Raw genomic sequence first — 16,182 nt, 5'->3', positions numbered from 1 at the left:
TTGAATTAGATGTGATGTGATGCAAGAGTTGCTGTCGGGTTGCAGAGACTCAGTGATAAGATGAAAGTAGATGGCGATGGGATGCACAGGACTTTAGTGAGGTTCCCAAGGCGTTAAGCGAGTGTTTACGTGAGTGGTGTTGGAATTCAGTGTAGTGCCCTAGTGTTTCATATAGGTTTTATGTGAATGGACTTTTTAACAAGTCTGTGGCAAAGGGAGTTTGTCTCCTGCACAGAAAACACTGACGCTCCTGAAACACCTCGTCAGTCGTCTGGACCAACCCTCTGTATCATTGTGATGTCACGATGCCCCACATTTAGTCTGGCAGGCCTCATAACAAAGCAGGTAGAGTGAGAGCTTTCATGTCCTACAGTTGCTGGAAGTCGTTGACCAATCACAACGGAGTGGGCCAGTTGGCCAATCGGAGCGGACCTGGCTTTATCAGGAGGAGGGTCTTAAAGAGACAGGAGCTAAAACCAAGTGTTTGAGACAGAGGCTGAAAAGAGGAGCTGCAGCGATGGACAGTCTGAGGACGTGTGAACATTAGAGCCTGAAAACATTTAAGTAATAACACTAATTAAATGTATTAACCGGAATATGAGAGAAATATGTTTACATAATAAAAACATGGCTGGATTAAAAAGTGTGAGTGTATTTCCTGCTGGTTTTCAGGCTGCCTTCTCTCTGCTTCTTTTTCTGATGGAGCTGAAATGTGATGAAAATAAGAGCAGGCATCGAGATAATTGTGTCTGTGTGTGTGAGAGAGAGAGAGAGTGTGTGTTTCCAGACATACCGAGGGTATGCAAGGTATTTTAAGAGGGTTCCTATGATCCTTGAGGGGAATCTAGGATCTGCTGGATTTGAGAGGTTCCCATGGCTCTTAATGGTGTTCCCCTTAGTGACTTGTCGATTACAGTCATCCTTGAGTGATTCATTACTTAAGTTTCACTGTAGCATGACTGATCTTAACAGAACAGATATTTGTTATGATTAAACGGTCTGAACCACATCACATAAAAGCTGTAAAAGTAAACATATTTATATTTCGTCTACATGTTTATATCTATCATATCTAAACTATATGTGACATTCCCAGAGGTGCACATTGTACCAGATGCTAAAGAGTTCTTACATGTTTACCTGGTATCGCACCTGACCGCAGTAAATCTAGCTGCACTTCACTCAGTGTCAGTTTAAATATCTGGAGTTGTTCAATTTCCAGGAAAATGCCAACACAGAATTTCAGTTGATGTTCCAAGTGGGGCAGAGACCACTTCAGATAAACAACGTAATCATGGAGATATTCCAGTTCACTCCTGGAAGCTCATGAGTTGGCATTGGATGGATGTTATTTATCTCGAAGGCTGATGATTATTGATTTTTAACATGTTTATTTCTTCCTGGTCTCTGTATTTCAGGTCGGTGGTCGTGATGTTGTCCTAAATTTGGCCGGCCACCTCTGCTTCAAGTCTACAATTCCCATGGAGCTGTGCACCAACACACACACTGTTCAACCATGGAGCCACCATTCAGGTATGGAAAGACACACACACTTACTAACACACTTACACACTTACACATGGTTCCAGCTCAGTTCCCTTCAGTCAGTGTAACGTCTGCAGGATGTTTATTGTGGTCTCATGAAAAACATTACTGGTTGGCTCTCTGCTCCCTTTGTTACCCTCTCTCTCTCTCTCTCTCTCTCTCTCTCTCTCTCTCTCTCTCTACTCACACTCACACAGAGAGAGAGAGAAAACATAAACATGACTTTTTTGTGCACAGGCACCAGTGATTACTTCTTATAACTTGATTATCCAAACCTCCCCCAACCCATCTCCCCTGTTTTAGAGGAGATTAACCTTTGACCCCCTGAGCTGAACTGATGGCAGCGTAGGCCAATCAGGAGGCTTCCTGGCTTTTAATTGCAGGCTGTGATTGGGTCATTTGAGCTGTCATCTGGTTTGATTAATAACCTCGGTACAGGAGAGCAGGAAGAGCGCTGATTACACAGAGCCTGAAGGTTGTGTCTCCATCTGTGTGTGTGTGTGCGTGTGTGTGTGATATAGGTGAAGTAATACTTTGTAAAGAGAAAAAAAGTGTGTGTAATTGTGTGTGTTATAGGTTGAGTATTTGACATAAACATCTGGAATGTGGGTTGGACTTTGTGTGCAAAAGATGAAGTCATGTGAGGAAAGATCGTGTGTTAAAACAAACAATTTGATTGATGAAAAGATACTTGACAGCTATTTTGATCATTTTTCAAGCAATTTTATTTAAACAATATCAACAAAACCAGACATTTAAAGACGTGAACTTCAGCTCTGAGAAGTTATGATGGGATTGTTTTAATTTCTTGACCTTTCAAAGAATAAGTGATTAATTGATTAATCACATTAATGAAAATAATTGTTAGTTGATGCCTTAAATAACAGTGGTTTTCGGGATCTTTGACCTAAAACTTGATCAAAGTCAAGAAAAGGTTCAGAAACTGCTAAACAGTTTCTAAATGTTTCATGTCGCACTGTTTCTTTAACACCCAAAGACTTGTTGATGAGTCAAGAGCTGCTTTTGTTTCCTTAAAAGCTCAAATCTTCTGATGATCCTTGCAAACCTCCGTCTATCAGCTGTGATGGAGTCACTTTTTCCTGAGAACTTTGCCATACGCGATGAGTTTCCTGCGAGTACGTGACTGTATGTATGTTGAAATGAGGCAGATTGGTGCCTTTGTTTCAAACAGAGCCGTCCAGTCTGCAGCACAAAATCACTCCCATATGTCCTTCAGCAGTCCCCCTGCCCTCCACATGCCGCCCAGCACACTTCCCTCACTCGCTCGGCTCGGATCCGATTGGCCCGGCCTGGCTCGGCTTGAAGTACAACCTGGTGACCTGCGACAGTGTGTTTTTAACAACCAACTCAAAAGTACAGATTTTACATAGAACATTTAAAACTCTGAAGGATCCCAGGTAAAAAATGAGAAACTGACAAATCGGAGTACTTTGGTGCGTTGATTGTGTTCGGACTTGTTTTCGTTTTACAGCTGGATCTTCAGATGCTACGATAAATAACTAGATTTTAATTGAACATCTTTGCTCCGCAGACAACATAAAACTATTGCTACGTTCTTTTTAAAGAAGTGGGTTCTTATGTTTATATTCTCACATTATTAGTTTTATTTTTTGCAGATGTGTTTTGTCACTGACACAATTTTTCTGTAGAAGTATGAAATTTCCTTCCAGAGGTTTATTTATATTAGTGCATTTAAATCAAACACAGTCCTCTTGTGAAGTGACCAATATGTGGAAATAACCACGGCTGTTTGAGTGTTTTTGGAGTTGATGTTATCTTGACTGCAGCTCAGTGAACGCACCCCCAGTGGACGACAGGGTCTGAATTCTGCTCTTTATCAGAATCTCTGCAGTTGGGTCATAAATTCCTCAGACACTCCTGTGACTGGTTTATGAGTCAGTGTGGTGAGCTTCACTCCTCCTCCTCCTCCTCCTCTTCTTCTTCTTCTGTGGAAGGTTTAAGAAGCTCATTTAAAAACATAGCTGACCATTGATTTAACAGATGTCAGTGTTTGTGTGTCTGCACAGAGCAACCACACTTTAGTGTAACATTTAAAAGTCGGGAATCCATTATCTGTTGTGATGAATCAACATTAAAGTGCAATATCAGACTAAACCAAAGTTATTTGGATCATTTAAATTTGGCTGAGTATTTTATTGCGTTATTATTATTATATGTGGTTGAAGGAATATTCCTGGGCTGTCGTTAACTATTCTGGAAAAAGAGAACTGAGAAAAATTTAAAACCATTTTCTGACGCCACATTTTAAATCTGTATTTACATATTTTATCATTTTACAAACCTGACCAGAGTTACTGCTCTGGTCGTACAAACAAAAGCTGTAACTGCTCAGACTTATATCGATCTGGTGTTCAGCTCTGAGAGGTTGGACTAAAGTCATAAGTTATCAAAGCTTTGAGTCACATAAACCTGTGGCCTGGGCTGTAGCACACACACAGACACACACACAGAATAAAACACACCCTTCTTGAGGGCCATCAGATGCCTTTCCTCCTGTCTGAACTTGTCACTCATCACTGTCCTCAGACAATTTTAAGCAGGTCAGTGTGAAGCGAGCTGATTTTAAACCTGCTTCCTTACCGACTGAAAAGTCTGAGCAAATCTTTAGTACCATCTGAATTTGCATCCGTAACTTTCTGCTTTTGCACTTTGAGTTTATTCTCATACAAGTTCACAAAGAAATCAGGACCACCTCTGTCGGTGTATGGTACGTGCACAGCTCCATGGCCTGGCTGTAGTTTCCAAGGCAACACGGTGGATGAAACCATCTCGGCCTCCCGTCACGGAGTCCAGCCTCAGACCAGACCACCCACACATATACACACACTCGCACAGCGCCAGTATTCTGTCTGCTACAATTACAGTTATATTTGAGTTTCATGTTTTTATGTCTCTGTGGAAAGTTGTCAGAGCTTCAGTGTCTCCCAGTTTTCACTCCTTCATACTGGGATCAAACCAGTGATGCAGCAGCTGAGGCAGAAAATGGCGTTTTTAAAAACATAAAGAAACTTTGAACATCGGAGTCTGATTGGCTGTGGTGACCTCAGTTTCAGTTTTTGAAGAGAGTTGGTTAGAAAGGACTGACAGCAAATGAGGCTGGAGAATCAAACAACTCAGTGTGACAGTGTTTTGGTTTCTGGTCTCACATTCACCATGGACGACGCTATCGGAGCTTATATTTCCTGGTGTGTGTTTTTTTGTGTGTAACATTTTGAGTAGGAAAGGGGAAGAGAACAAGGAGTCAGTGGAGATGAGGAGGGCTGGTATTAATGAGCGGCAGAGATCAGTAGACTGGCAGAAGACTTGAAACAATCTAAAGATGGCAGCTTATGATACTTTTTTCTTACCTTTTTATAGTGAGAATCATGACACAAAACTTGAATTAGAATATAACCTACTTTTTTAAAAGTAAAATATAGACTAATACTCATCTTTTGTGCTTTGATTTTTCTGTAAAATATACATTTTCTAATAAAAACAAACGCAGACACTGATGTGTCAGTAAAAACACGGGCAGATTTTTATCGGTTGAGTTATGTAATGAAAATATTAAAATGTGCATACATTTTGTTTGAAAAGAATTTTGTCTTTTACACTGTTGTGACGAGCAGTTTCCACCATTCTTTAGACTGAAAAGCTGATCAATCAATCGATGATGGAAAATGGAAAAGGATTTTTAGTCGCAGCCATTTGTTGATGCAGAGGAGACATTGTTTTTCAGCAGCAGCTAACTGGTTTAACTGGGAGGACTGCACGGGGAATGTCCAGCGTCCACTCCATCATCAGTGTGATTTATGATCATAATGTTATTTTTATGGTCTGAGTGTATTTGTTTTATGACTCAGCTGTAGGACAAAGGCAACACTGTGCCGGAGATTGATAGACCTGTTTCTATGGTGATTAGAGTGATTTAAAAACACCTTCAGGGTCTGAACCACATCGTGCTGCTTTATTACTTTTATTACTCTGTGACCAGACTCGATGTCTTTCTGTGCACCGAGAGTCTCCAGGTCGGCGGGAAAGTGTGACAGCATCAGGACCAATATTAACGGCTTATTCAGTCAGTGATTGGTTCATATTGATATAAAGTAGCTGAGGCTGCATGTCATTAATGTTTACTGTACATGTCGGACCTTAAACCTGTGACACCCCTGTGGATGCTGGGTAATCGGTCCTGCTGTAACGCAATAAATGAAGAGGAGAGGAATTGATGAAGTAAATCCTCCAGTTTGTAGCTGCAGCTGCTCAAATCTCCAGTCAACCGCTAATGAAATTACACTTTGTTTCTGTCCACTCGCTTATCTGACGCACACACACTAAACACACACACAGACACACACACAAAGAGATAAACAAATTACAGCTAACTCAAGGCTCTGAGCTCACTACACTAAGGCTACAAGGGAGTTTTTGCTCTGCATCTGAATGAATCCCCGTCCATACTACTCACCTTAAAAACACATGTCACATGACCATTCGCGTACACTGATCATGTGGTGTAAACAGGAAGTAGATTGTCTCCTCTGCAGTTGGTTGCTTAGGTAAAAAAATATACTACAATGGAGGAACAGCGATGGTGAAAAGTAAGAGCAGGGATTTCTTTTTCAGAGCGACGACGAGGTGGAACTGTTACTGTTCATCAATTTTTTTAATTTTTAAACCATCTAAATTAAACATTTTAACTTATTGATAACTGTAGTCATACAATAGTTACCTGTAACTAAACCCTCAGGGTTGTGGGTTCAATTCCCAGTGAGCTTTTCCTTTTCTGTTACTTGAGGATCGTTTAGAAATCATCCTCTGAATGTGTCATCAACAAACTCCACTGTAGAAGAAGAGCGAGAGGTTTTAAGATACATGGTGGGATTAAATAATGAGGAAGAGGAAGATTAAGATAAGGGAAAATACAGGTAGAGGATGCAGGGAGGAAGAGGCCCGCAGTGCCACTCGTCGTAGCTCAGGGTATTCTGGGTATTCTTATGCTAATCCATCGCTGGGGATGAGGCGCAGAGCAGCCAAGCAAACAATGGCAGTGGAGCCAGAAAGTCTGGCCTGCAGTCTCCCAGGCCCTGAAAGGCATGTCGGGCAGGGCGCCGACACCATCGGGAGGCTGCTGCAGCACCCAGAGGCCTGCCTGCAAGGAGGGGCCCCTGGAGGGGATGGGGAAAGGGGCCAAGATGGAGGGAGGGAGAGAGGATGGAAAGAGAGAGAAGAGGAGAAATGAGAAGCAGCAGGAAGGGAAAAGGAGGAGGAGAGATGGAGAGAAATAAGGGAGATGGAAACCTGGGTAGGGGAGGGAGAGAGAAATGGAGAGTGAGGGAAGAAAGATGAGGAAAAAAGGGGGAGGGACCAAGATCATAAGAGAGAAATGAAGAAGGGAAGGAGCTAAACGTAAACAATGAAACAGGAAAAGAGGAAATATGATTCTGGAAAGGAAAGGTGATGAGGGAGAGAAAGAAGGCGTTATAAAGATGATTTTCACTTTTCAAATGAAACAACAAAGATTCCTGAACTCTCTGTTTGCAAACAGGCGTCCAATAATATGCATCAGCGTGTTATTGGACGCCCACAGAATTAAATTAATCTATAGCGGCAACAGACTCCGAGTGACAGGTACAAAGAGTGAAAGAGAAGTTCTCCCGTGATGGAAACAACTGCATTGCATGTCACCACTGCAGCTAAAACCTGTAGGTGTGACCTTCTATTTGTAGGGGTGTGATGGAAACGGTACATCTCACACAACTTTACTGTTTCCTCCCTAATGGAAACATGACTGATTTACCTCATTAATGTGCACACACTGATAAATATGTATATTTCTGAGATTAAAGACATTTTCTGTCTTAACCTCAGTTGCTTGTTTTCAGGTGGCTGCAGTCCCATTAAGACTTTAACTCCTCCGATTAGTCAATTATACGATTGACAGAAAATTAATCAGCATCTTTTTTTGACTATTGAATAATTGTTATCTTATCAATATGTATTTATATCTTCTCAAATGTGAGTATTTGCTGTTCTGTTTAACGTCATCGTGAAAAGAATGTCTTTAGATTTTAGACTTTTTTTTATAGATGTCACTTTGAGCACTAAATGATTAATCAGTAAACTGAAGCAGTGACGACCCAAATATCTTCATAACTGGACAGATAATGTGTAATACATGTCAAAACAAAGAAATTTAAACAGTCCATCCCAGCGTTGTCATTAATATTCTGCCCCAGCACTGATCCCAATCTGTCTCATTACTGCATTTATTTATGGAGCTCAGGAGCTTTGGGCCCCCGCTGCTCCTCCAATCAGGACTCAGCATCGTTTATTTAGTCTGTCGCTGTTCTTCCAGAGCAGGAAGAGGAGACACATTAAGGCCTGATTATTGATGTCTGACCCCACTGCTGCAGTCCGTCCAGAGGGGGAGAGGAGATTGGGCAAAGTATTCGGGATGGATCATTAATAACCTGCACCTCCCTCACTGTTCTCCTCTTGCTCGGTCCAGAGTCAATTTACAGCATTTTAACAGTTCTCAGAGGAGGTGGAACGACGTCTGAGAAGCAAAACAAACCCAGACGAGCAAAACAAGCTCTGCAATAAACTGTTTAACCATTTTCAATCTCCCAAAAAGAGTCTTTTTCACTTAACAAACCAGTCAAAATTGTTTTTTGGACCAGTATAAAAGAGTATAACCAGTATAGCCATTGTTGGAATTTAACCTGTAACGCTCACAGCGTCATTGTGTCACTGAGACCAAAACAAATCCACAAGCTGAAGTTAAAATGGAGACTAATCCGAGTAATAATAAAAGTCATCCCAGCGGAACTTGGTGTGCTTCCTTCATTGAACTTTGCTGTAGGAGCCACCAGCCACAGCAGAGTAATATCATTTTACATGATAGTTTTTATAGCCGGGTACTTCTCCAGCCAAATGAAAAGTTATTATACCCAGAAGCAGACAGCTTCTCTAAAAGCCTTACAAGAGCTCTGTTTCTTCTACAAGCCTAAACCCTCTGCTTTGGTTTCAATTCCACCAAATTTCCCAACATCCCTGGAGAGGTGTGACCTCAAATTCCTTCCCCTGTTGGGGGAGGCTGGCCTGCTATGGCTCAGCGGTTCCCTATAAGGGCCGTTTATTCTGTACAGGTGGGACCGCCAACAATACCTCCTTTCATTCCCGTCACGCTGAATGCTCCTCCTCCAAGACTCTTGATGTCAGGTCCAGCTAGCCGGAGCAGCTATGCTACATTAACCGCTGTTAACTCAGGAGACAAGATGAGGATGAGGGAGACAAGAGGGGACAGATCAGTGGACATAGTTCGTCTTTGAAGGGAGAGGACACGGGGTCGAATCCCACAGCAGCCAATACAATCAGATATACCATGAGTGGAAAGCCTGGCGATGTCTGTCAATACAAACCTTAATTAATATCAATCCCCCTCAGTTGTCTGCCAGGACCTTTCTTTGTGTCAACTTTATTTACATTAGTGATGAAATTATTCATCTTTTAATTGAAAGAAAATCTTATTTATTATTTCATCAGGAAAACTTTCAGTCACTTGCTGGTTCTTGCTTGATGGCGGCAGAGATGGCGGTAATGCAGCTTGCTTGGTTTATTGGCGGGTAGCAACCAACAAGAGCTACAAATACAAAAGAAAACACAAATACAACCAAATATATATAGAACTTGAATCAAGAAAATAAACAATGTATTTAAATAATATAAGTAATGTACATATTTTCTGGATTGTTTATTCTGTAATCACACGTAAGTAAAAATAGGTCTGTATTGTATACGATTGTATCGGCCAATCAAAAAATATTTTATGAAGCATGCAGCTGTTTTTTCATAAAAGATTCAAATATCTAAAAGATTGAATCTTAAACAATGTGCTGTTGTAAGCTTATCAACCACTCGGACACTTGCGTTCACACATGCACCTCCTCCAGAGAAAATAAGGGGGAACTGCAGAGTTCAGTGCTTGTCTGAAAGCAGCTTTAGTGTCCAACCAAGCACCAGAGATTGTTACCTCAACGCTGACAATGATACCTTGATCATTTCAGGATCTGCTTGTCCCAAACCACTTAACCGGCCATGAACATCGTAAATGTAGTGGTGGATATCTGAGGAACACGAGTCACAGGAAACTGGAATCTGGGTTAAACAAAGTTGCTGCATCGCTCTGTGTTAACGTCTGCTTGGGGAAGAAGGAGATTGTTGTTCGACTGAGGAACAGACTGAAGGGTCAGACGAGTTTGAACATGACTCTGCGCAGGAGGAGGAGGAGTGAAAGTTACCTGACACCTAAAGGGTTCCTCTTTTACAGGATCTGGCTCTGGTTTTCATTGTAAGGATATTTTATTTCTCTGTGGGATTTATTGCTTGTTGACCGATGATTCTCTCAGCCTCCAGTGTGACGACGTGTGTTTTTTAAACGGTTTCAGCCACGGAATCTCCACGTCAGTCAGTGGTGTGTGTGTGTGCATGCGCGCGCAGTCATCTTACCTTGGTGTTTTCAAAGGGAAGTGGATGTGTTGGGTGTGTGTGTGTGTGTGTGTGCTTGTGTGAAGTATCTGGGAGGAGACATGCTTCCTGTCGTGGGGGCTCACAACTGACGGTCCTTCCTGAGCCTGCCTGGTCTTGCCCTCCCTCCCTCCCTCTGTCTGAATGTGTCTTTGTGTGCGTTATCTTTCCGAGCTGCTGCTGTTGTTGATGTCGGTGTCTAAATGGAGCGAACAGCCAAAAAAACAAACTCCAGGTTTTGTTGTGGCAGCGAGGTGAAGATTCTTCCACTTTCTGTTAACGACACAGCGACGCCAATACTCAGACGTGTGTGTGTGTGTGTGTGTGTGTGTGTGTGTGTGTGTGTGTGTGTGTGTGTGTGTGTGTGTGTGTGTGTGTGTGTGTGTGTGTGTGTGTGTGTGTGTGTGTGTGTGTGTGTGTGTGTGTGTGTGTGTGTCTGTGTTTCTGAAGCTCCCTCATACACACACATACAGTATCACAGTATACACACTCACTCCAGTGGGATTCCTACAAGAGGGCATTCAGTCCTTTTTGACATATTGGAGATAGATGTTGACAAATGGTAAAATAGCTGTCACCATTATAACGTATTAGCGATGTACATTCCAGTCCTATGGGATTATGAACTGCTTCATTACAGGTTGTGTTCATCTGAGAAATGTTGGATTAAAGGCAACTGGACTTCGTTGTTGATACTTGAAGATGTTTCGCCATCTTATCCAAGAGGCGTCTTCAGTTGTAACTGACTCGTTGGGAGATCTGGGTCTGTAATGTCTGTGGGGTCGTTATTGAGGTCCACATGACCACTGACATACACTGGTCTTGTGCACACCAGTCTAACAGGAAGTAGATTGTCTTCTCTGCGGTTGGTTGCTTACTTACAAAGAATACTATGAGCAAGGAACAGCAATAATGAAAAGTAAGAGCAGGGATTTCTTTTCTTGGAGCAAAATTAAGTTTTAGCAATATTTCTTTAACTCCAATGTAGTGTGGATGTAGCCTTGCTTTGATCCTGCTCCTGGCTGTTGTAACGGAAGTCATTATCGATGTTGCAGTCAACTGAGAACAAGTGTAAACTGTGGACGGCCCCTTAGGTCCCGACTCAGCAGTTTACCTACAACTGAAAAATAAGTGACACTCCTTCGATGACAGAAAGAAAGAAGGACTTCTAGGTCCGACCGGAAAGACCATTCCTCACCAGAGGAGGAGGTCCATAACAGCACTTATCCCTCATCTACAATGTTGTCCTTTCATTCTTTCCCAGGACATTCAACAAACATTCACTCTTGACCTCATGGTTCCAAAAACAACTATTGTTTACACTTGGCCTCAGGTGACTCCAACAACTCTCATTTCAACAGCTGGGAGCACTAACAAACAAAGTGATGTCAAGTCCAGTTTCCCTGGATTGGACTTGACTTGGAGAACTTCTGTGCAGCACGTTGACATCTGATAAACCATCAGACTCGTGCATCTGTTATCAGGTTGCGCAAATTAGTTAATGGACTCATATTTTCCGTTGCAGTGTTTTTTTTTGGTGCAGTTTTTGTTTGATATATATTTTGCTAATGTAATGGTGTACCTCCATGAACATTTAATGAGATAACGAACTTGTAAAGCACTAATCCTGCACTAATAGGAACTACCATGAACGACCAGTATCATGTGACCATTCACATACACTCGTTTTCCAGAGTGTGACAGTGTGGACAGGGATTTTTACTGATGAGAGCAACAAGCTTGTATAAATGTCCAAGATTTAAAACGCTGTTGTGAAAGAAAAAAAAAGTTATTACTCTCTGAAAACACTTTCACCCTCAAAATTAATCAATCATTCACTTTGAATAATACACACACACACACACACACAAACACAAACACACTTGTATACACTCATCCTGGCCTGTACAGTGTTTCTGTGTGTGTGTGTGTCTTTTTTTTTTCTGCCTCCTCGGCCAGAGATGTGTGAAAAGTGGGTCACAGGTTGGACCTCTTTGTTCCCCTCCCGGGCTAATGAAAAGTGACAGAAGCCGGCTGCACATTGTCCCACCCCCCACCACCCCCTGCCCAATCCCTCTTGGCGCTCACTAATTGCGACATGCCGTTATTAGCGCTGTGCAGATCCAGCGCCTGTAATTGCAGAACATCCCCTCGACAAATAGTTTGGTAGCAAGTTGGACCGTCGGAGACCAGCGCCGGGCCGGCAGGGGTCACCGGGTCACAGCATGGAGAAGACGAGGGTGGGGGGCGAAGGGCCAGAAAACACCAAACCAACCTTCTGCCTTCAGTTTATCATAACCAGTGTTTACTCTTTCCTCCATCCTCTCACTTATTCATCCTCCTTTTTTGATTTACGCCCTCAGCAGCTGCCGCTACAGATTATTCAAATTCTGAGGGAAACACTGAAAACTTTCTCTTCACCTTCACTCAGTGTTAATCTTGATTTTCTTTTCTTTTTCAGGGTTTTGGACCCAAAGAGCCAGTGAGACAGAAGAGGACCTGATATTGTGATAAAACCTCAACTCCATCCTCATATCGTCTCCTCGCTCGTATCGTCTCCTCCTCCTTGTCCTCCAGCAGGACATCCCTCTCTCCGAGGCCTCTTCAGGCCTCTTCTCCAGATCCTCTCCCCGGCTGCTGCTGTGGATGAGTTTTATCAGGACTCCTCTCAGTCCAGCACACCGAGCAGCTGATTAGAAGGTACCCGAACACAGGGCGAGGAGCAGTCTGGGCCCAGGTCCGGTTCGGTCTCAGTCCAGTCCTGCTGCAGGATGGCGGGTCTATCGTTCTGTTTGGCTGTGATGACCACTGCTCTCCTGCTGACCCTCAGAGCTGACGGTAGGACATCTAAAATCTGATCTTTCAATCATTAGACTCCAAACCTGTTGTGTGTCTTTTGTTTTCTTAATGAGGAGTAAAGATTTAACAGATATCCTCAAACTTGACCACAACATTCATTCACCATTAAATGGAATCGGAGTCTTTTTCTCTCTTTAACTCTGATGTCTCCCCCTCACTGGTTGTTTTTTGCCGCTGACCACAAGGCGTTTGTCTGCAGAGTTACTCATTTACCTTTTAGTTTGTATTCAGAGAGATAAGCAGCACTTACACACTGACATTAGCATAAAAAGTCATTATGCTGCTCCTTTGTAATCCGCTCCCCCTTCCCGTGTACACAAAGATGTATATCTGAAGCCTTTTGTTGAAGCAGTGATTAAGTGTCAATTGGCTGATAATGGACAGACTTTGGAAACGAGCCTCTCCCTTTAGAAACAACAGAGACGACTCCCCCAGGATACAAAGATCCAGTCATGTGTTTTGGAAGCTTAAGGCTGCAGAGGCTCTGCTCCACTGAGTACATTTACTCAAGTAGTATACCTAAGTACAAATATACCGGTACTTATACTTTTAAAGGGGCCAGGGGCCAAGTCAGTACAAACGAATCAGGGCAGTGGTGGAAACAGGGTGGATAACAGGAGTGGATCAAACTGAACCTTTCTACTGAAATCTGACCACTTCTACTTTTCTAACTGAGGGAACTAGAAATAAAGGTTTTTCTTTAGTACAAGCTGGCCACAAATCAAGGCCTGTTACCTTCTGCAGCTGAGGTAAATTAAAGCTCCAGTACGTTGTGTGTTTTTACTGGGAATGCCAGCTGCAAGTGCGAAAACTGACTGTGAGAGAAAAGTTGGATATTTTTCCCCTCGTCACTCGGGTCTGTGTTGTCCAGAATGTGAAGCTCAGTTTGAGGGTGTTTTTAGGAAAAGTCGATGTATAGTGAAGGTTAAGGGCTTGAACAGGAAAACAAATCTGGTGATAAAGGTGTAGCTCTGAACATGAGCCGTCACCCTCTGACCTGCCAGTCACTGATCTACAAACACACAGGGCAGCCTGATAAGAGCAGGGCGGTGCTCGGCCAAGTGTTACCGACTGTGATTGACTCCGACTCTTTAATATCTGCGACATGCCGCTCACACTTATCTGTGCAGGAAAGGGAAAAACTCCTTCAGTCACATTGTCAAAGTATTTTCCCACAGTCTGTTGAGTCTGGCTTCAGTTCTTCTGTGTGAAGAATATCTGAGAAACAAAGTTAATTCTAAATCCTCAATGCGTCCCAACAAGCTTGGGTTAGTTGTCGTGTTTTCACATGATAATGTTAAAGCTGCATCAGAGATTTTAATCGGCCGAACAGTGTAAAAAATGTTAGCAGAAGATAAATTCAGACTTTGTGTTCCTGTGAAATCAGCTCAGTGCAGCAGCTCGATAACAAGAAGAAGAAAACAAGGCCGGATCAATATGAAAACACTGCATCACAGTTATGACATGAAATATCTCTGTGGTCTTTGACTGCACAGAACAACAGACAGGAAACATTTTTCACCCCTCACAAGGATATTTAGTTCAATGCAGCGTCTGCGCCTTCCCATAATGCATTGTTTTACAGTTACTTCTACATCAGAATTATATGATTATCTTTGATTATAAACTAATAAAACTAGCATAGAGTTTCTAGTCAGCACTTTTGACTGAAGCCATGCGGACTGAACTCTGCATAGCTCTGTTCTTACGCTGTGACATCTTTATAAGTTGTGTAATTCGATCATGGCGACGTGATTATTATCAGAGCTGCACTGAAGTCCGGACATTATCCTGAAATTTACCTGAGGGATGTATTTGAAAACACAAATGTAAGAGTGAGTATTCTCCGGAGTTTTTCCTGCCAGTCCAAAGTAAAATGTCTGGGAAATGTGATCCCCGGTGAGAACACAGCAGGAAAATGTCTGGAAAATTCACAAGCTCAGGTTCAGTATCACCGCTCTCGAAGCGTCGTCTTCGTCTGCAGCAGCAGCTGTTTTCAGAGAACCAGGCCGTTAAAAACTCATCGTCCACAGTTAGAGACCAGCTGGGAATCACTGTGAAAATACCTGGTTCTGTCAGTCATTTTTTTTTTTCAGGGTGAAAGGGACGAGGTCTAGTGAGAAATCCCAGTAAACCGCATTAAATGAGAGGTTTCCACTTTCAGCGGCTGTATCAGCCCTTTAGAAACTCCACCACTTCTCCCTGCAGGAAGCTGTTGAACTGATTGTTGCCGCTCTCACTTCCTCTCTGCACATTAACCATTTCCTGTATGGCACTGTACGAGCTGTCAGCGGCGCTAAATGATCCAAACAGCCATTGTTCTCCGGAAATATCCCTCAGTCCCTCAGGAGACATATTTGCCCTTTGAAACTGTTTATTTCAACTCTGGACTTTTCCTGTCGCAGCTTGTAAAGACGTCGCTCATTTCACACTGATTTTTATTCCAGACCAAAGAGATGTGAGTCGCATGGAACGTGAATTAGAACTTAGAACCAATAAATTAATCAGATTCATATTTCTTTAAATTTCATGATTAATTGATTAATCATTAGGTTCCTAAAACGTTTTTTTTAAATGTTGTGTTTTGTCCGAATCCTGAAAATATATTGAGATTTATAGTTTTATAACTTTTCACAATAAAAACAAACTGTTTACTCAAATGATAACGATAAACATGGATGTTGTGACTGAAGTGAAATAACAAAAATCTCAGCTCCTGTTCTTCGTTCTCTACCTGATACAAACGAGTCGTCCATCTTTGTTTACAGTCTGTGGTCACAGAGCTACCGGGACATACTGAGCCGCTCTATCCTTCAATAACAACAGGTCCAATAAACCAGACATGCTCAGCAGCTCAGTTTTAAATATTTCAGGGATGAAATAAGACATAAGACAGATGTGTCCTCCCTGGTGGACACGTCACCGACCGTATATGGTTATTAAACGTCTTTCTCGTCCTCTTTGTGTGGACTGGGCTGTGTCTGGTGTCTTGCAGCGTAGTCAAAGTTGAGGTGAACTCAACAACTTGGAAGGCAAACAGATGTAGTGTTTAACAAGGTGATGTGCTGCAGTTAAGACTCCTTGTTTCAGAGCAAATGTCCCACAGTATTTACACATCACTTGTTTGTTCTACCATGCATGACGTACCAGACGGGTTTATCACCTCGGGCTATGTGGCTTGGATGTTTCCAACCCAGAGGAGGAGATAACCGTGACTTTCAAACG

At 42.5% G+C, this 16,182-nt stretch overlaps 1 protein-coding gene across 2 annotated transcripts in view; it reads left to right on the top strand.

Moving 5' to 3' along the window:
• LOC118118814 (bone morphogenetic protein receptor type-1A) overlaps window positions 1-16,182 on the top strand; it is a 36,906-nt gene that overhangs the window by 12,533 nt on the left and 8,191 nt on the right. For both annotated transcript variants that reach the window (XM_035172224.2, XM_035172221.2), the window contains exons 2-3: window positions 1,419-1,533; window positions 12,560-12,936. In XM_035172224.2, coding sequence (XP_035028115.1) covers window positions 12,870-12,936 — 67 coding nt within the window. In that variant the 5' untranslated portion in view covers window positions 1,419-1,533; window positions 12,560-12,869. The remainder of the gene's footprint in view (window positions 1-1,418; window positions 1,534-12,559; window positions 12,937-16,182) is intronic.

Source organism: Hippoglossus stenolepis, chromosome 12, assembly GCF_022539355.2.
Source record: "Hippoglossus stenolepis isolate QCI-W04-F060 chromosome 12, HSTE1.2, whole genome shotgun sequence".
Classification (NCBI taxonomy): domain Eukaryota; kingdom Metazoa; phylum Chordata; class Actinopteri; order Pleuronectiformes; family Pleuronectidae; genus Hippoglossus; species Hippoglossus stenolepis.
The sequence above is the reverse complement of the archived record's forward strand: the minus strand, read 5'-3'. Positions and strand labels throughout refer to the sequence as shown.